General features: G+C 39.9%; 1 protein-coding gene across 2 annotated transcripts; it reads left to right on the top strand.

The window, feature by feature from the left end:
* Positions 1–2,943: 2,943 nt before the first annotated feature.
* LOC137268533 (deacetylase Atu3266-like) lies at positions 2,944–15,408 on the top strand. Of its 2 annotated transcripts, none has more exons than XM_067803103.1 (6): positions 2,944–3,569; positions 10,191–10,307; positions 11,556–11,706; positions 12,469–12,554; positions 13,197–13,585; positions 14,301–15,408. In XM_067803103.1, exons 1-6 carry the CDS (start codon positions 3,278–3,280, stop codon positions 14,541–14,543), a joined length of 1,278 nt encoding a protein of 425 aa, XP_067659204.1. In that variant the 5' UTR covers positions 2,944–3,277; the 3' UTR covers positions 14,544–15,408. The 2 variants fall into 2 exon arrangements, with proteins under 2 accessions (XP_067659204.1, XP_067659205.1); XM_067803104.1 differs by having other exon boundaries at positions 3,145–3,864; positions 14,301–15,406.
* Positions 15,409–21,463: the final 6,055 nt, after the last annotated feature.

The raw sequence follows: 21,463 nt of genomic DNA, 5'->3' as shown, positions 1-21,463 counted from the left end.
TACCAAATTCTGTTTTGTTCCCTCTAACACTACGTTCCTTGTCTGCTTACTTCAAGATGTATGACAGTCTACAGTGTATTTATTGGTCTAATTAAGCCAGACAATGTGTCAATACCACACAAAACCCTCATTTCAACGCTACACGACATCAGCAACATTAGCAGGACATTAGCAAAGGTGCTTAAATTAATACACTTGTTTTGTGGTCGAAAATCAAATGCGTTTGTCAGCGCTTACACTATCGATCAAACCTTATCATATATTTAGTCAAACACCCTGTATACCGCAGTGACTATAGTTTCGTTTTCATAGCCAAAATGATTGGGGTGAAACCAGTCTCCTTACAGTACCGTACTCGAATCGCATATTTATGGTGTCCTTACTAATAAAGACGAAATAGTGCTCGAATATTTGCTATGAGCTCTGACTCAGTTAAGTGGATGAGAATAGTTTTGCGCCGTCTTTAGCAATATTCCAGCAACATCATGACTGGGTATTCGTAACTACTCGGGTCATTCCGGAAAGCCGGATGCAGGTTACGGAAAGAGGCGAGTAGTTACGAATGCATGACTGGGGACACCATGGCCTCGTTCCTGAAAGCTATCGCAGCGCTATGACAGTCATAGCTCACCTAGTTTAACATAGACTTAATTGCGACTGTCGGACGATCGCTTTAAGGAACGGGGTCCAGGTATGGGTTTCACACAAAGTAAAACGCATACGCCCGCAAGCACTCACTCAGGTTCACAGTGGTGTATATTTCCTAAATAGCTTTTGAGTGTTTAAATCTACTTTTCCCCTAGAAGATATTGATGACAAACATGTCCTCTTATGTAATCCTCGTTGTTTTCCTTAATTCCTTTTGATGTAATCCCTTACAGTTGATATTTAGCTCGCGGATAAAGAATAATGCGATTAGCTCATTCAAAGACACGTTTAAATTTAACATCCCAATCCTAGATCGTCGACGTAAAGTCTATTATATAAGTATGCAACGTGTTGGCACGCCGGTTGTGCGGCAAGTTAGTGAGACACATGACCTGCGATTTCCTCGATCCAAGACGCATGCGCAAATCCGCTCAGTCGTTAATGACCACGCACTGAGAAGAAACACACAGGTTTCAGCCAACAGATTTGGTGAGTGCTAATTCTCAACATGCATTGCGTGCAAGGTTTCAACCTGCGCACTAGGGTACGGTAGCCCGGTTGTTTCAAAGGCCCACAGCACTGTGCGGAGTTGTGTCAAGCATCTCCCGATCACCACCCGAATTCCCTCCCGGTGATTCACAGCTGGTAGTGTCAGTCAATCTGTGCTCGTGGGTTTAACGAAAATCGAGCCAAGGACCAATCGTGTTCATCACCATGCAGATAATGAGTGAGTGAGTTTAGGTTTACGGTGCCCACAACAATATATGGTGGGGGTCCGTAAATAATCGAGTCGGGAAAAGACAATCCAGTGATCAACAACATGAGCATCGATCTACGTTACTGTGATGCGATGACATGTGTGAACCAAGTTAGCGAGCCTGACCACCCGATCCCGTTAGTCACCTCTTACGACAAGCATGAGTTACTGAAGACTGATTGTAGCCAGTATCATTATGGGTAACCGAAGAAATCTTTCGAGCTGGTTTCCGTGCCACGGTGACCTCGACGTTCGTTGCTCATGACACCAACCATTAGACTCCATGATGTGTAGACAGTAGTCATGAACGTGGAATATTGCTGAGAGCAGGCTAGAAAAAAATAACCCAGAACCACATGAAACCGAATCGACTAGCCTCCCAGTGTCTGCACAGAGGACACGAAGCGGGTATTCCGAACATTCTGGTATTCATGGTACTGGCAATATATAGTGTTCGTTCGTCTCGATCATCACCTCTGCAGAGATGTCTTCACAAAGCAGACAGATCTAATACAACGCATGATATGTGATTATATCACACTTCTATTTAACACTGAAAACTTTGTTCATATCTACCGGGTGCTTGCTCATACAAATTTACGTGTTTGGTTTTGGCTTTGTCTAATTTTTTGTTGTTGATCAAATGACGTTAAAAATGGAACCGAACCTCAGTAATCAGTATCCTTATCACGTAAAGCCAGTGTGTCTTTCTTCTAATGTTAACCTCAGTGTGGACTGAAACATGGAAACATTATTTGCATCATACTGATAAGTGTTATTGTATTTTACGACATTGTTATCTAAACATATCATGGCGGCTTGTCGATAATTAACTCTGGACCGCACAAACCACTGACGGACACCTGCACTCGACACCTTCGCACCCACACAAGACCAACACCATCCCAACATTACAGGTCATCCAGATTTCACACTTAATTATCCTCACCCCCATTTCTGAAAGCGACCAAATGTGAGTGACCGGAATGTCCTCTATGTGGTTTCTCAACTGTTTTACTGAAGCACGTGATTCACGATGACGTGATGCGTGTCGTGCGATCAACGCTAGCTACTTTAAGTGGTTAGGACACTATTTTGACGCATGACACAAGCGACATACGACACATATATTAATGTTTGGCACGTATCGTAATATTTCATCTTGATTTACTCATACAATAATTTACCAAAAAATACAACACACATATTCTAACTACTCGTTCAAAGATTATTCTCTTACATTATTATCATATTTAAAAAAATACACACACATATTGATCGAGACAATATTTTTGTGTATTGTGAGCATTTTACAATGGTTCTTACGGTAAACTGTGTGCCTGTTTCTCGGTGCTCTGTTTCAGTGTTGGAACGCCAAAGTAGACACTAGATTCCCACTCAAAACGTACGATGTGTCACTGATACTGGCTAGACATAAATACTCCCTTCAGAAGAGAAAAATATAGTTTCTAAGTATCAAATCCAGTTAACAACGTGTGCAGGCCCGCGTGCAGGTAAATTATGATAAAATGATCGACAGATGATTCGCCAGAAGCTGACTGTGTTGAAGATGGGTGCCAAAGACAATACTTTATTGTAAGTTAGAAGTAGGAATGTGTTACAGTAATGGCGGCAACTATTTTCTATACGTCATATGTGTACAAGGAAATGAATATACCAGCGAAATTTACCTGTCCCGTCACCGACATTATATGAAACCGACTATACACCTCGTGATTTCGGACGAGACTGGCCTACTTTCTGTGTCCAGCAAACAATACTTGTAAATTAGCTCCCGAGGTTTGGATTATAGCGCTGAGTGTGCACAGTAGTAGTTTTATTCACGGGTGTATACATAAACGGCTCGAAACAATGGAACAAGTGGATTTCGCCATATGTGGTGGCCGAATCGTTAATCCTGCCACAGGCCTCGATGGAATGGGGAGTATAGGTATACGCAATGGGAAAATTGCAGTGATCGACATGGACTCGTCCGTAACCTTTGACCTTCAGCATGTGGTCCGTGCAGACGGGTACATTGTGATTCCTGGGATGATCGATTGTCACGTGCACGCCTATCAACATGCAACTCCGTTAGGCATAAATATCGATGATCATTGTCTTGCACGTGGCGTCACGACTGCTGTCGACGCAGGTTCGGCAGGTGGGTGTGTCCCTTCACTCACGCTCGTGGATTGCGGGAGAAAATTACTTATCGGGGGAAAGCCTGCTTATGTCAAAGCTCACGAAGCAAGCTGAAAGAATTACGTGATTTGGGAATTGCATTTATGTCGGATGTGGTACAAGACAGGGGATGAAACCAGGCAGTAATGGTATCAGTCAGAGAAGCTCAAACCGACTGCTAACGTATATACACCATCACGTCTCGTCAAGTGCGCTGATACATGTAGCAGTGCAGGATCTAAAAGTGCACGGTATCGAATTTCTGGCTCGACGAGGTAATGGTCTTTTTGATGACGCTGTCTGTGAACCCATTCGCAAGATTCAGTAGAATGCAATATTTCAACATCGTACATTTCCACGGGTATTTAATGTGTTTACTATTACTCCTTCTGGTAAGGGTTCCCCCTGTGCCCCCACCCCAATCAAAAGCCAAAATTACAAACTGACATGACTGCTGCGTTGCTGCTACGGTTACTACTGCTGCTTCTACTACTACACTACTACTACTACTACTACTACTACTACTACTACTACTACTACTACTTTTTCTACAATTACTACTACCACTACGTTTTTCTACTACTACTACTTTTCCTAGTGCAACTGCTACTACTGCCTTTTCTACTACTACTTCTGCTGCTGCCTCGTTGACGTACCGTCTCACAAGTGTCCCTTCATTTGATTTACTTAAAAATTTGGAGTTAAGTGATTTTTTTTTACTGTGCATTGACCAAGGGAAGTAAACGGAGTTGCCTCCGGACTCAGGGCCCTCTTGCTGAAAGTGATCTTTGGAGCTTTGATGATCGTAAGTGACACAGAACTAAGATAGCCGCAGCGCAAAGACCTGGCTGTGCGTGCAGACCCACTGACAAGGCTGGCAACGGACCAGTCAAAGGCCTCACATTTTTGCAACAACAATCAGTCGCGAGTTACTGCTGTTAGAGTTACAAACGCCCATGAATCAGCTTGGCTGAGTGGGACTTGATGCAGTGATCCACAATCGTTTTGTTTTGAAGAGTGGATATATCCCTTGAACCCCCTTTCACGAAATTTATATGGGGATCAGGTGGTCATAGTTCGTGCCAAAGCTGAACTCGGGTCATCGTGACCTCCATGCCCAGCGTCGCTGTTCACTTTGTACATGTCACTTCATCTATTTTGTTTTTGGCAGATTTCATGTTATCTTTCGCGTGGCCCAACGGAAACAAAGCATCCGCTCGTCACACCGAAGAGCCAGCTTCGAGTTATCAGATGGGTTCAGTGCGTGCTTCCTTATGAACATCATTAGTGATGAGTGCGACATTCCATCATATTCACACTCGCAGATGCTAATTGGGTAGTCAAGTGCCCAAGGCTTCTCCTGGTCTGGAACAAGTCAAGGGTTCAATCATTAATGATGTCCGAACACGCCCTCCACTCTCTCAATCATTAAAGAAGTCCCAAGAGTTATACTCTTCACACCAATGCCCAGGTACCATACCTACATGGGTACAATGTGTAAAGCCCATTTCTGGTGTTCCTAAAGCGACAAATGTACATATATTTGTTTTACAATATAAGTGTAAAGTTTAATATAGACGGGGGCGGTGGGGTAGCCTAGTGGTTAAATCGTTCTCTCGTCACGTCGAAGATCCGGGTTTGATTCCCCACATGGGTACAATGTGTGAAGCCTATTTTCTGGTGTCCCCCGCCGTGATATTGCTGGAATATTGCTAAAAAGCGGCGTAAAACTAAACTCACTCACTTTGATATAAAAAAAAATCGAAAAATATGAACTGAACCATGGCCATGGTTATTAGATACATAAATAATGTTTGAAGGAGGACCTTCAAAATACATGCTTAGTAAATATATGAATAAACACGCTTTGAATTAATATTTAACCAAGGTTGTAAAACACATTTACATACATGTTTTGTTCGAATCAATAACGTTGTGACGTTTCAATAGCACCCATAGTGACAATAACATGGCAATATCAAATGGCCTTACGAGCTAGATTTAGAAGCTGTATTATCAATATTCCGTGACGTGGTGTCTCCAATTTTCCATCCAGCATTTATGAATAAGAAAAGGTCATATCATCCTGCTTTGTATTCCAACATCACTCGATTTAAGTCATGTTCATATTTAGAGCTTATTCACTTTCCTGGGGAAGTCCTTTGCATGCACACATCTGTAACTGTTTCCCGAGGTGTGTGTATATTTGCTGAGTCATCTTTTCGTCAAACATATTGAGATGTTTCTGTAATGGTTGTTGGAGAAACGTACAGTTGACAATCCATCGCGTAGACTTGACAAAGCCCCAACCTTGTGAAGCGGCAGTAAAATACAAAGCGAATCGTTGAGCTAGTTTTATGATTGCAAATCAAAAAGACTACTCGTACTGCAACTCCTTCTGCTGCTACTACTCCTACTGCAACTCCCCTGCAACTACTTCTACTGCAACCCCTCTGCTGCTGCTACTATTCCTACTGCAACCCCTGCTGCTGCTGCTATTCCTACTGCAACCCCTGCTACTGCACCCCCTGCTGCTACTACTACTGTAACCGCGCCCCCCCCGCTTCTGCTACACCTGCTGCAACCCCTGCTGCTTCTGCTACTCCTATTGCGACCACTGCTGTTACTACTACTACTACTACTACTACTACTACTACTACTACTACTACTACTACTACGACTACGACTACTACTACGACTACTACTACTACTACTACAAAGATGCTGCTGCATCTTTCATGAGTCATTCCACGCGAATGCTCATGGCGCAGTGTTATTACGTTCGTCCCTGGATCATTGTGACCTCTATTCTCAACTTCCCGGGGAACATACAACGCATCATTTATCATGCCCATACTGTTTCATCAAGCGCTCCGCTATAGAGGCTGAATATAATAGTGCTCCTGTCAAAAACTGAAATATATACATTCGAAGCTAACAAAATTCCTTTTCATAATCACACGAAACCGTTGAACACTCGTCTAGACAAGATAAACCATACCTATCACGTGATATGTGTAATCATGGTCCGAAAATACTTTTGAGCGCCACGTTCTATGATAACGTAACATGTACTGCACCCTTGCCAGTGACGACAGTCAACTTGCATCAACGGTGACATTATCGACGGGGATTGCGTCTGTGGAAAACTGAGCCAAAGTTAGGTGTTACGCGATATTCTCTGGAGACCCTCGTGCTATACCGAATGTAAACCGGTGTCGCCACATCCGCAATTACTGATGTCGATGAAAGGTTACACGTCACCGCGGTTGGGGAGACAGTGTATGTTTTGGGGAGTATTTTTTCTCGGGGGTGTTAAGAGATATTTCCTGCAGGGTAACCGCAGAACTGTCACCGACCGAGAGAGATGACATTTATTGTGTAGACAATGTTTTTTTTTATTCATCATTAGATGATTGAAAATATTATCCCAACTACACATAAGGGGCATGTTTTAAGTCTACATGAAAGTATGTAGGTGGTATTTGTCAAATGATCACCTGTGCTATAATTTAGAGAAATTATTGCACAATCAAGTGTGCCGTACGACCTATACCAAACGAGCGTGAAATTTGAATGAGAGGATGACTTTCGTATGTCATACTTTCTCGAGTGTAATAATTTTGTTTATTTCCCATGCTATTCATGTACCTTTGTGCATTAAAACACGATATGCATGTGTGACGGCCCTCTTCACTAACGTCACGTTTTATTACGTTTTATTGTTTAATGACCTCACAGACGAAATACAGAAACAATGCTGGCTAGGCAGAAGTCCTAATGTACACATGAGCACATATAATATGATTGTATGATACTGGTTACGTTTCAACATATGGGGCATAAACGTCAGTGTGAAAGTGGATGTCTGGTATTTGTCATTGGGTTAGACGACTCCAATCAAACAATCCGTTAACACAAAACATCGGTTAGTTTTCAGTGCACTCTTAAGAAATTAAGTAATGTTCTGGATCTGTCTTAACCCGTGAAGATCCGAGTAGGAATTGGTCTTCAGCCACCCTAGCTCTCTGTAAGAGGCGACTAACGGGATCTGGGTGTCAGGCTCGCTGACTGTCATCGTATTCCAAGTGCGTAGAACGATGCTCATGCCGTTGATCATTGGATCGTCTGGTCCAGCGTTAATTACACACAGGCTGCCGCCATTTAGCTAGAATATTACTGAATGCGGCGTTTAACAACAAATCTTACGACTAGCAGAGGTCGATGGAGATCTATGCCCATCTACATACCAACCTGTAATCTCTGCAGGGACTGCTTCATCACGACGGTGGCAATCTGTTAGACCCAGATGTAAGCACAGTGTGAAATATCTGTTGTATTGAATTTACTAACTGATACTGATATGTCGAATCCATTGCCATTGAAATATCTTATTTAATGAATTTACTAACTGATACTGATATGTCGAATCCATTGCCATTGAAATATCTTATTTAATGAAATTACTAACTGATACTGATATGTCGAATCCATTGCCACGAATTTACCAGGGCGGAACTATAGTTATTTGGAAGCACAGTAAACAAGGTTTATGTCGAAATACCGGGTTTAGCGAACTGTTTTGGGGTCCCCGGCCACTTGATATATGTTTCTGTGGAAATGCCTGTAACGAGATACGGTTGTTACGAACCAAACTTCGTAGACCCTTTGATTCGACACAACTTTACGATAGAGGGTGTTCTTTTACTTCGATTTTGTACACAGCTGACGCATCATGAAGGAGCTGCGATAGATTCGTTCTATCGATTCGGTGGCTTACAATAATAATGAACCGGCAAAGACAGCTTCGTGTTTAATACATTATCCGCAACACTGACACTTATTTTCCAATTAGCATTCCGTTGCATGCACGACATATTATATATGCACTTCGCATACTGATGCAATGACAGCTCATGTGAGAAAAAGGGCACCCTTTCTTCACAGCTGTACGTGAAGATCACGTGCCATGCAACTGCAACAGCATTGTTAGATGTTCGGGTAGTTCAGTGCATATACATGCCTAAAGGATGCAGAGAACTTGATCTCCTCTGCTGATTTTAGCTCACGTCAGCTGAAATAATTCGCTCTTTCATTTTGGAGTCTAGTGTTACATATTTATTTGTGGGTTTTGGGTAGTTTCCACCTATTGTACGAACAGACGTAGTAGAACCAGTCTAAGCGCTACGATAGTCGGGAGTCTTTGTTAAGGTGCGGGAGTTACGATAGGCTAACTCTTAGCCCCTGACAGTGTCGTTTTGATAGTAACAAATAAATCATTTAAACTGAAAAGAGGACCAGTGAGTTGGGAGATTCAGGACCAGGGGAAATCTGAGCTTGCTTAATTCAGGACTTAAGCATTGCACGGTGGACTAGGCAGTGGGGACAATGATATGATTCAGGGAGAGTGAGTGAGTGAGTTTGGTTTTAAGCCGCTTTTAGCAATATTCCAGCGATATCACGGCGGGGGACACCAGAAAATGGGCCTCACACATTGTACCCATATGGGGAATCGAACCCGGGTCTTCGGCGTGACGAGCGAACGCTTTAACCACTAGGCTACCCCATCGCCCCTCAAGGACAGTGAGATGCTATAGAGTTACGATTACGTTAGCACCGAAGATGTCTTTTTTGTGTCCTTTGAACAGACCAGAAGGCTAAGATCGTGGGTTCTAAACCCGGTTTAGCTTTTACTAAATGTTCTACTCCACAGATTGGCGTTCAGCCCAGTTCCCTCGCAGAGAGTCCCTCATATATACTGAGGGAAACAAATAAGGGATCACATGAAAGGAAAAGTGTTCCTCTATTCATAGCCCGTGAAGAAACATGGGAACAAAATAAGGGAACACTTGGACTTCCATGTAATCCCATTTTCCCCTCAGTATACGTATATACTATCTATCAAAAGTTTAGACTAATTTACATATATACATATGGTTACATTGAAGATGAATTTTTCCACTAGCTTGGAGGAACCAACTGCAAATCATTCGCAGATGAAATGTACAAGGATCATGCATAAAATTGCTAAAAACCACTAGCTTGGAGGAACCAGATGAAATGTACAAGGATCATGCATAAAATTGCTAAAAACCATGTGAAAATATCGTAGGTTGAACAGCTGTGCCTTGGTGTAAAGTTTTGCTAAGAATTCTCAAATTGTCACATAAGATGTATCATCTATTGTACTTATGACGGTAATCTTTTCAACGTTACAAATTTGTTTTACAATACATGTGTATATCAGTTTATGTGTAAACAGAACCTGGAAACAATAGATATTTTACAAACTCTAGCTTAGAACAGTTGACAGAAGAAAGTGGCTAGATTTACACTAGTGAGTCTAAACTTTTGATGGGTAGTATATTTGTTCAAAATATTGTATCAGATTTTGGTATTAAAATAAGTGACACTTTGACACTATCAAAACGGATTCTAAATCCTTACACTAATGTAGAAAACATACATTTGACAGGATTGAGTTGATGCTTTAAATGAACGGATGTCTACTCGGCTATCGTTCATTAGAGAAAATACGTTTTAACAGGGTTGACTTGGTGCTTTAAATGATAAGGTTATCGACTCGACTATTAACCTACAGGTTCATCAACATTTCCTGGATTAAGAAAGTTCATCGCAGAGAGAAGCCATACCCGACTTCTGGCTTTCCTTCATATAGCTTCCCATGGACTTGCGTCAGCGGGATGTTCGGCAGGGGGTAGGTTGTTTACTGATTGCCTCAAAAGTAGTGTGTCCTCAATCAATACTGTATCATGGATTGTATCCCATCCCCATCTTGTTTTGCCAGATACTTTCGGCCTATTCACTCTCACAGTTTAGGTTTGAGAACGTTTCGACTGAGTGAGTTCAGTTTTACCCCGCTTTTAGCAATATTCCAGCAATATCATGGCGGGAGACCCCGGAAATGGTCTTCACACATAGTAGCCATGTGGGGAATCGAACCCGAGTCTTCGACGTGACGAGCGAACGCTCTAACCAGTAGGCTACCTGAGTGGGTTTCGAACAACAACTGAAGTGAAGATAGGTGAAAAATGGATATCATTACAGAAAGTGCTGACCCAATCGAAACTTCAGTCCTGAATTGAGATTAACGATTTTTTAATACCAGGGACTGGGAACCCATTTCATTTCTCAAAGTTGACGCCGTGCACACTGTGTCCCTTGCTGAATGTTGTTTTGCGCCATATCTGCATTACGCTTGCATAACAATAATGGCATAAATAACACATTGTCAAGACTCCAGTTCACTGATCTCAAAACAATGAATCGTCTTCTCTTTTCACTGTGAGTCCAGTCACATCCATCTTCGCAATGTTATATTGTGATGGTTGGTATATACCCAATATTTCCTGGGCAAGTGTGAAGGAAAGATGTGAAAAAGTTCTATCTTAGCTTTGCTTGATATCCACGTGTGCGTTCACACCAACAGCTTATCACTATTCATGTGGATCATTTGTAGTGTGCGTTTATACTCTGTTACTTCGGTATCCATGTGTGTGTGACAATTTTATCATATGTTCCAAGAATGCAAGGAATTTCCTGGCTCCTTGCCCCTCCCTGTAACAGGGATTTAGTATTAAAATATCAATAACACAACAACAACAACAACAACAACAACAAAACAAAGAGCAGAAACAAATTGAGGATAAGGTTGAGCATCAGCAGTGACTGAGAAGATAAGCACGCATCCACGCCGTCAGGTCACGGTGACACACACCATACCGGGGTCATCCAGTGTAACCATCCAGCCCCCAAATAGCCGGACAAACAGGACTAATCTCAAAGCAAAGTCAAAGCAATTGTCGAAACCCATTCGTAATCGCACTGCGAATCATGGTCGATAGTCCGGGTTCAATTCCCTACGTAGGTGCTGTATATGAAGCCATTTTCTGGTCATATGTTTGTGTAAGTGTACATATTATTAAAATGCTCTCCTCTGTTACAGCCGCGGGTGGTGAGTGCGACCATCTGAACCAGGTGGATGTGTCCAAGTGTGTCCGATGTGTTACACAGAATACAGACATGATTGTAGGGGTCAAGGTCAGGGTGTCAGAGAGTTGCACGGACAATGGCAGGATAGAAGAGGAGGTATACAGGTAGGTACAGGTAGTGTAGTAGTATACAGGAAGGGACAGGTAGTAGGGTGGTTTACAGGTAGGGATAGGTAATGGAGTGGTATACAGGTAGGGACAGGTAGTGGAGTGGTATGCAGGAAGGGACAGGTAGTTGAGTGGTATACAGGTAGTGGCAGGTGGTGGTGGAGTGGTATACATGTAGGGACAGGTAGTGGAGTGGTATACAGGTAGGGACAGGAAGAGGAACTGGTATACAGGAAGGGACAGGTAGTTGAGTGGTATACAGGTAGTGGCAGGTGGTGGTGGAGTGGTATACATATAGGGACAGGTAGTGGAGTGGTATACAGGTAGGGACAGGTAGAGGAACTGGTATACAGGTATTGGCAGGTGGTGGTGGAGCGTTATACAGGTAGGGACAGGTAGTGGAGTGGTAGTATACAGGTAGTGGAGTGGTAGTATACAGGTAGGGACAAGTAGAGTAGCGGTATACAGGTAGAGGCAGGTAGTGGAATGCTGTATGGAAGAGATTTACAGCTAGGGACAGGTGGTGGAGAGGAATATAAAAGCTGTGTAAATGGTAACTGGAGAAGGTATATTGCCCTTATGTAGTTAGGTGATTGATGTGCAGTAAAATCCTTCACGAAAAATAGGGCTAAAAGAGTTGCATCCCTTTAAAGATGTTGTCACTTCTGAGTCTCAAGACTATTTAGCCAGAACTATTTCTGCCCTGAAAGCACAAGTTGGCAACTAGGTTATGGACTGTCACCCATTGTGTTTCTCCAGAAGGGCTCTGGCTGCTTCAACTGAAAGTGGGGTTCCACTTATGGTGCACCACTCAATATCTACAGTCCCAGTTGCGAAGGAAGAGGGTCAGTAGATTCAATCACTTGGTATAGTATTGGGTTCTTGTTGTTACTCTGCCTGGCCTTTAGGATAAAGAGGACTGACTGAATCACAGTCGGTATAAAGTTTCTGATTTGGGCAAGTAAATACCCTTGAACCCGATATTAAAACATACTTCACCATCATCGCAAAACATATGACCTTCCATTTCTATTAAATATGCTACGTCTTTCAGTATTATTAGGTACTCATGAGGACAGGTGCTTGTTGTATCTGACGCTGACAGCACTGGGTGGTCAGACTTTGTTGATGCATGTCATTGTAAACTGCATGTATTACTTGTCTGTTTCAGATTTGATTATGTCACCAACTGCTGCTATAGTAAGGGAATAATGCTTTGTGATTTTGTTAAATGACAAACAACAAACTACGATGACATGTCATAGAATGCAAATTGTGTACATCGATGTGCATGTTATTTGTCATTGGATTTTCTGGTCCAGACTTAAATATTTACTGACCTCCACCATATAACTGGAATATTTCTGAATACCGCATTAGACAAGAACTAAAACATATAACTGTATTTTCAGCATGCCCAACACATCAGTATTAATCTCTGTGTGTAATTCATGATTCATGATTATCATATTTATGATTATTTTTAGGCAAACTGTGCTGTCCATTTGACATGAACCCTGGTGATATCTACACACATGCATTCATGCCCCACTTGTCACACATCCTAGAACGAGACAAGAAAGCTGTCCATCCTGATGTTTGGGAAGCAAGAAGAAAGGGGATCTATTTCGACATTGGACATGGTGCTGGTTCCTTCAGCTGGACAGTGGCTGAAATATGCACCCAAGAAGGATTCTGGCCAGACACCATCAGCACTGACCTCCACTGTGAAAGTGTGGACGGTCCAGCATACGACCTTGTGACAGTCATGACCAAGATGTATGCCCTTGGCATGCCATTTAATGAGATCATCGCCTCTGTGACGTCAAGACCTGCTGCTGCCATTCAACGGTTGGAATGTCTTGGATCTCTGCAGGTTTGATTCCAACATATTTCATCAACAATCAGTAGAAATAGCACTGTTTGACATCAACACTGCTCCTCTAGTCTGTTTAGAATATTTTTACAATAGTACAAGATTATATAAATGGTGGCACAGTGAACACTGAACATTGAACAAAGGAGAGAGAGTAAAGTTAAGGTGTACAGCTTTATAAATCAATGACTGACTGCCTCTGAACTTGACCAAAACAACCCTTCATGATATACAAGTGGCGGACATTTTGATCACTGTTTACAGGTTTAACTTGTCTTCTGTTACTGCCATCCAGTAAATATTGAGCATGTAGAATTTGAATGAAATAAACCTTTGTTAGGTCCGCAGAGAAGAAAATCCAACAAAACTGGTGGATATTTTGTGTGGTTCTTTGAACGACTGAAAACATGAATTGGAAATAAACTCAAAGACTGATTTGAAAATAATTTTCTATACGTACTGATCAAGAAACATGACAGAAAACAAATGCATGAAATAAGTTTATCTTTAAAAAATGATTGTGTACTGCTCAAATATGGATTTCTTTGAGTTGGAGTTACCCAACAGAATCATTGTTTAGGTTGTATTTGAAAGAACATATGTAATAGTAACTGACAAAATGTATTAACAACATTTTAAGGAATAATGCAGAATACTTTTAGTCTTGTTTTCTGTTCCTTTTGATACTGACTGATGATGTTGTACCTGTTGACAGGTGGGTAGAGAGGCTGATATCACTATGTTGAAGATTGAGGAATGTGACATTGACTTGGAGGATTGCTATGGTCAAGTTAGGAAAGTAAAGAAACGGATCGTGCCAGTTGGGGTCTGGCGAAATGGCAAGCGTTTTGACGTGTCACCACACCCAAATTGTCCCAACGTTGATAGTATAATAAATGGTATAAATGCTTGGGATGGCACTGATGTTCGGGATGCTAGGAAACCCTCACTGTCATAGAGATATATGAATGTCAGGCGGTACGTACACTAACTTATATATTGAAGACCCATTCTTTTCATGTCTGTCTAATATACTACTTACCTCTTAACAGGGATAATCGTGGTGTCATTCTATTTAACTAAACAGTTGTTCAGAGCTTTATGTATTACCATGTAGGGTTGGACCTCAACTCACAAGCATGGAGTCCGAGTGACCCCTGATTATTAGTTTATGGGTCCTCACTGGCAATGCAAGGGTATTGTGAAGAAACAGTTTAGCGAACTGTAGTTTTGATAATTGTTTTACCTGGAATGAATGACTGATCATGTGGACTGTTGGATGAAATTTTGCACTGCTCGGAATATAATATACAAATACAGTGTGTACTGAACACTCATTTGCAAGTCGCATGAAACCATGACTACAGTAAAGACAGACAATATGGTAGAACACTGAATTTGAGGCATGGATCAGAAAAGCTTATGTTTGTTGATTACAGGTCTTGTGAAGAAATTATTAAGTGACATTTACACAATATAAGTTTTGTGATTTTATATTATGATACTTCTGTGATTCAGTACTTAACATTTCAGTCAATGAGATCATTATTTTTTGTATATTTTTTGTTATTTAGTTATGGTGTTACTCACTGAAATTTTGGATGGTTTGGTTTGTTTCATAATACAAACATTAAACATATTTATATTTGACCAAAGTGAGATAAATTTTCTACCAAATATATATTGATTTGTGATATTTATGCTTATGATAAAGTAAATATTTTGCCATTGACACAAGTTAAAAATCTGCTGAGGGGGCATAAATCCATCATTGCTCTGACATATATTTGACCAAAAAGAAATAAATATACTGCCAAATTATACTGATTTGTGATATTTATGCTTATGATAAAGTAAATGTTTTGTCATCGACACAACAAGCTACAAATTTGCTGAGGGGGCATAAATCCACCATTGATGCGATATGTTGTTGCCTCATTGGTCATCCATTAGACAAGTCTCTTGTAAGTTTGTCTTCAGAGATGACAGTGAATGAGTGAGTGAATACAGTTTTATGCCACTTTTAGCAATAATCCAGAGTGAGTGAGTTACAATTTATTGTCTCATCAGCAATATTTCCTCATATTGTGATGACAACAATGAATTTATACAACGTAATTAATTGTAAATCATAAAAACCTGTCCCTGAAGGACAGTAAGAAAATACATTATCACATATTCAAATTTAAAACTAATAATTAGATCTATACAGTAGATGACAATACAAGGTAAAAGCAGGCTATATATTGCCAACAACTGGAGGTAGATCACCATACTAGTGACCATGGGGACTTACAGCTTACAACTGTACTGGGACCCTAGATGGACCCTAAATGGATTTACACCATCTCTTGAGGCACCATCAATTCAGACACATCTAGCCACGTACCAAAAAACACACATATACCACGATTACAGTGGAAAGTTCAACGCACATGGGACTCACGTACCCTCCCAGGAGGACGATAACTTTACAGTACTTTAACCCCCCTCAAGGATACAACTGCCAACAATCGGAGTCACCCATTCAAATCTCCAATCATAAAACATTTATCTATTTACTAATCATTTCAGAAATCTAATTCCTTTATAAATTCAAAAGTTCATTGAGAACTGAACACATTGTACCCATGTGGGGAATCAATCACAGGTCTTCAGTGTGATGAGTGAATGCTTTAACCAGCAGGCTACCCTATCTCACCCAAAGTGGCTAATTGTTCACAGTCACCATCTGCGGTGTGTTGCCATGGTGCCCCAGTGCAAGATGAGGAACATGCAAATTGACCATCTGTGTGTTCATGCATGAATTATTTTTAAATATATTTATATATCATTGAAAAATGATGATGACACTTTGGGGAAGAATATTTACTACTTGTCAAAGGTATACAAGTCAACAATGAATGAGTAGGGAACACTATTTCCGTTCTTTGAGAAATCAGAGCCTGTTTCACCAAGCTCTCATAGAACTACGACTATTGTAACTCAGTGTTACAATATAGGAAGTTTGATTGCTATGACAAAAGTTGCGAGATGTTAGGCTTACAGGAGCTTTGTAAAACAGGGCCCAAGTTTGTTTAGAAAACCAGGGTTTACCTATTATCAAAACAGGTTAACTGCAATTTGGTTCTGGGTTATTTTACCAACATGCCACATGTTTATCATTAACACATTTGTGAAAGTTTGTTTGACTGAAACACTGTTTCCTATGATGCTTTTGAGCCCGGGGTTGAGTCTGGGTGAAGGTCAAAACTGAAGTCAATGTTACATGAAGCTCCTGTAAAATACCTTCAGTCAGCGAAGTTGGGGAAGGAAGAATGTCTGTTTTGTGGTGATTTTGGTTGAAAAATATGAGCAAGAACCCCTTTTTTCCGTGTGACAGGAGAACACTTTACACACTAGACTATCCCATCGTCCTGCAAAGATTTGCTGATGATGCAATATGTCATACAAGCAGAAGAGTTACATGTTTGCATGAAAGAACTAATTGCTCAGAAGACTTAAATGAAAATTCAACAAAGGAACAATATATGATAAAGATTTATTCAAGTAGCATAGTGATACCATCAGGAAATTCCATTGTCTTAAGTGGAAAACTAGTCAGCAAGAACCTGCTTGCTTAAAAGAGTATCTATAACAGGGTATAAGTAACCTTAAACAAGCCTGTACACTATTAACATTTATACACCTTTAACCACAAGCACTCGTCTAGAGGCTACAAGTCATGAAATCTGGACAATGCATAATACATGTAAGGTTTGAATACAAAAATAGATATGTGAAATTGTCACGGTTTTCATAAAGTTTGATTAGGTTTGTATAAAACATAATGTCACATCTATTTCCAGTAAAATATATATACTTTCAGATTATCTGCAAAATTCATATGAATCCAATAACAGACCTTGTTGTTGATTATTAATCCTGTTAAATGATACGGATAATATACATTCAGATGTATTGAACTTTGGTGGATCGGTAAAGTTCATGATGGAGAGAATGCGTGAGTTAGTTTTACGCCACACAGCAATATCCCAGGTATATGGCGGCGGACTGTAAACAATCGAGTCTGGACCAGATAATTCAGTGACCAACAGCATCAGCATTGAAGTACGCAATTAATAAGTGATGATATGTGCCAACCACATCAGTGAGTCTGACCATGTGATCCTGTTTGTCACATGTTATGATAAGAATGGGTTAGTGAAGATCAATTCTGACCCTGACCTTCACTGGTGAATATTGATGGTGTATAAATATCATTATAAATAATGTGCTGCAAATCTGCTCTTGTTTTCTGGACATAAATAGGGCAATAGGAAAATATAATGATTTTGTGAAACAATGTCACCTGATGGTTTTGAAAAGACAGGTTGGTGTCTTGGTCTGCTGATTATAAGTTCAAAAGACACAGTAAACTCTGTACATAGACTGTCATATATTTGACACTTGTTGTCCTACCTTTCAATGACATATTCAGTTGTGACGCCAAGTCATGTGATATTGTAGGATCTGGAAGCCTTTACGTACATGTTAATGATAACCTTTCATGTTGAATCAAGGCTACATTGACACTTAATCATACATGTTTGAAGGTCATTATCGAGTGATGTGTTCACCATTAAATAACTTGTGACAAAGAATAACCAGGTTTAAAGCCAGCCAATCATATTCCAGCAAAGATCAGTCTTGTTGTCCAAGGTGGTGGCAATCATCTATGATATTGTTTGTTTGATGTTAAAAGCCACTCTCAGCAATATTTCAGCTGTAAAATGACGGTCTGTAAATACTCAAGACTCGACCTGACAATCCAGTGATCAACAGTACGAGCATTAAACTACCGTGTCAACCATGTCACTGAATCAGACAACCTAATCCTGTTCATTGCCACTAACAACAAGGATATTGCCTGCTACATCTATGAGTGTTTTCCCTTGTGATCACTCTGGTGTTATCCCTTAAATATATACCTGTCTTTTATGGTCAAGAAATTTGTATTATACACAAACATTATGTCTTTGAAGAGGCAATTCAAAAATTATTTTTACATCACTCCTATGTCTACCATAAGATATTCCACACTCAGTAGCCATTGTGGACAACTAACACCCTGTTCATTCAACAGGAAGAATTTTGAAATGCTAACAATTTCAATTTATCAGTTTGTTCACCTACACCTAACTAACAATAACGAATAGTTGTCAGGTTATTATATGAAACAATAATTGGTTACAAATATGCATGTAACAAATTAGACAGATTATCAACATTTTCATGTAAATGCAGTAAAAATATAAGAAACCCTCTCCCCTGAAATAATCAAATCAAATGTTTCCTATCAACTAATATTGAAGATAAAGAAGCAGGGCCCTGTTCCTCAAATTGATCGTAGTGCTATGATGATGGTAACTCCCATGTCCTAACATAGACTTACGACTGTCGTAGAGCTATGATCACTTTGAGGAATGGGGCCTAGATCAATAAAATGTTATAAAAATATCCCACCAGCTGATGAAGAAATCGTATGGAATTCAAGAAATGTAATCAGCTGCATAATCCGATTACAAACAGATGTTACCATTTACCTGCTAATTTATCCAGCATCCAAATACAAATGACCAACACACGTCTGTTTGCTTTGGCATCGTGGCAAAATGTCAAAGTACCATTGGAATCCATTAAATGAACATAGCATCAGCTGGGATTACAAATCCATTTGAGGATTTGGTCTCGAAATCGGTAACATGAATAGTGCCGGGTAAAATAGCTTTGAGATTTGCCAGTAATTGGTTATGGTGTTATCCTTAATATTGATTAATATCTCTTCATGTATCAAATCTGGGTGGGAAACTATGGTTTACTTTACTGGTCTGACATGCTGCCAAGAGACTTGGGCAGCTTAGTAATGTCTGTGATAGAATCTTCTGAGAAAGAAAATGTGTGTGGTTCATAAAATTTATATTTCAATATTTGCTGTTTGTGAGCAGTTGTCATGAAACACTGTTTCTTTAATATTTGAATATTAATTCTCAAATACAGTCAAGGATCTTATCGTTCTGTTGACAGGGTTGAGGACTGAGGAAAACACACTGACTTATCCAAGCTTTGACAGAACTGTAAACTGATGACTAAATAAAATGAAAGCAAGCACAAATTGTTCACTCTGGTTTGACCATATTTCAACTGCTCTAAGCAGAACACAACAGTGTTTAACTGTTCATTAACAACACATATTTATATTTCAGGTTGCCTTAATTTCGACCCCTCAAAGTTTTGCACAATAGTGTCACATTGTACATAAACATAATGTTTTTAAAGGTTGTTGTTATCTCCCTTGGTTCAAAAAACCAATTCCCTGCAAAATGACCTGCAAAAACCTTTCATGTAAGCTCTTACTGACCTTACTAAATATACTACCTTCTAAACATAGCCCCAGTGTTAAAATATTACAATGAGAATCTGTATTTCATTCAGTTATGATATCATGGTTGTAAATAGTTGTCAAACAAGTTTCTGAAAATAGCACAGAACCTGAATAAACCATCTCTTACAACAGATATATCGGTATCTACTTCGAAGTTGTGTGTTTATATAACAATCATGTCCTCATTCATTTGAATTGCCTGTTAACATGTTTTCCGTCCACAGCTTTACCAGTGTGATATTTTTGACAAATAAAGAAACATACAACACAAGCAGAACCTAGGATTTGTGAACTGGAATTTCATATTCTTCATAAATTCATAGGATCATCTCATGAGGCATGCTTTTAGGATAGCCCTGACATTCTAGCAGGAAATAGATGAGAACAAGTTCATTGTGACGGCAACTTACTGAATAATGTTAACAATCATAACATTAAGCAAAACAAAAAAGCAGGTAAAAACCTTGGCTTAAGGATAGATTAACACTACATCAACTTGTTTGTCAAAAGTTTAGTACATGATCAAAGCAGTTTAGATTCACAGTGGACTTGCTATAGTTTCCAAGGTAAGCGAGTGAGTGAGTTAACTTTTATGCTGCTCGTAGCAGTTTTCCAACATCACAACATCACATTGAGGGTCATCAGAATATTTTGGGAAAAAATCACTAAATGCGATTTCCTAGTTATGATCAGACCAAGATATCTCTGAGTAAATGGGTGAAAATGTGAAAAGGAATAACAGAATGCGACAACTGTGAGGAGAAAATTTCAACATATATAAATTAAAGTAAACTATCTTGGAATGAAGGTGAAAATATGTTGAAGTAATATACATGCAAATTTAACGGGAACACTACTTTTTTTTAAAATTCACATAACTCTAGCTAGTTGAAAGGATGTAAGGCTTGTGATGTTGGCCTTCCACTATCTTTTGTAGTGACATGTTCACCATCAGTGTAAGACCCGTTTGTCAGGTTAATTTTTTCCTCAAACACCACTGGCTCTATCTTTCATCTTTTACACTTGATATTAGCATTACAAATACATGACTCTCGCTGTGAGATTATAAACAGCCTTTGAGGTAGAAACCTACAGATTCAGTTTCATGTTGGGTAGTAAGGGAGCAGTTGTTGATTCTGAATTCTTTCTCTTGGGATATTCTTTTGTCCTTCACCTAGCTAATGTAGCACCTTCAGATAGTTCTTGTGATTTCCAAATGCCTTTGATAGTTTTGTGCTGACAGAATTACGTAATTTAATTGCAAATTTTGTTTTTCATGAAATCATGTAAACTGGCCATATTCAAGTATGTTCTTAAACCATATCCTGACTTCCAATATTAGTAGTTTGTTCAATAAAATGTCAACCTATTTCTGAGTTAGAGGCCTTGAATCAACAACGACTACCGTATCAGCTGTAATATGCACCCAGGGTGCTAATAAAGTGAACTGTTCA

The sequence above is a fragment of the Haliotis asinina genome, chromosome 16 (genome assembly GCF_037392515.1).
Source record: "Haliotis asinina isolate JCU_RB_2024 chromosome 16, JCU_Hal_asi_v2, whole genome shotgun sequence".
Lineage (NCBI taxonomy): Eukaryota > Metazoa > Mollusca > Gastropoda > Lepetellida > Haliotidae > Haliotis > Haliotis asinina.
The sequence above is the reverse complement of the archived record's forward strand: the minus strand, read 5'-3'. Positions and strand labels throughout refer to the sequence as shown.

Coding starts and splice junctions, on each gene's coding strand:
- LOC137268533 (XM_067803103.1), top strand. CDS start 3,278: ATGGAACAAGTGGATTTCGCCATATGTGGTGGCCGAATCGTTAATCCT. Junction 10,308..11,555: donor AGCGGGATGTTCGGCAGGGG/GTAGGTTGTTTA, acceptor CCTCTGTTACAG/CCGCGGGTGGTGAGTGCGAC. Junction 12,555..13,196: donor CCCAGTTGCGAAGGAAGAGG/GTCAGTAGATTC, acceptor GATTATTTTTAG/GCAAACTGTGCTGTCCATTT.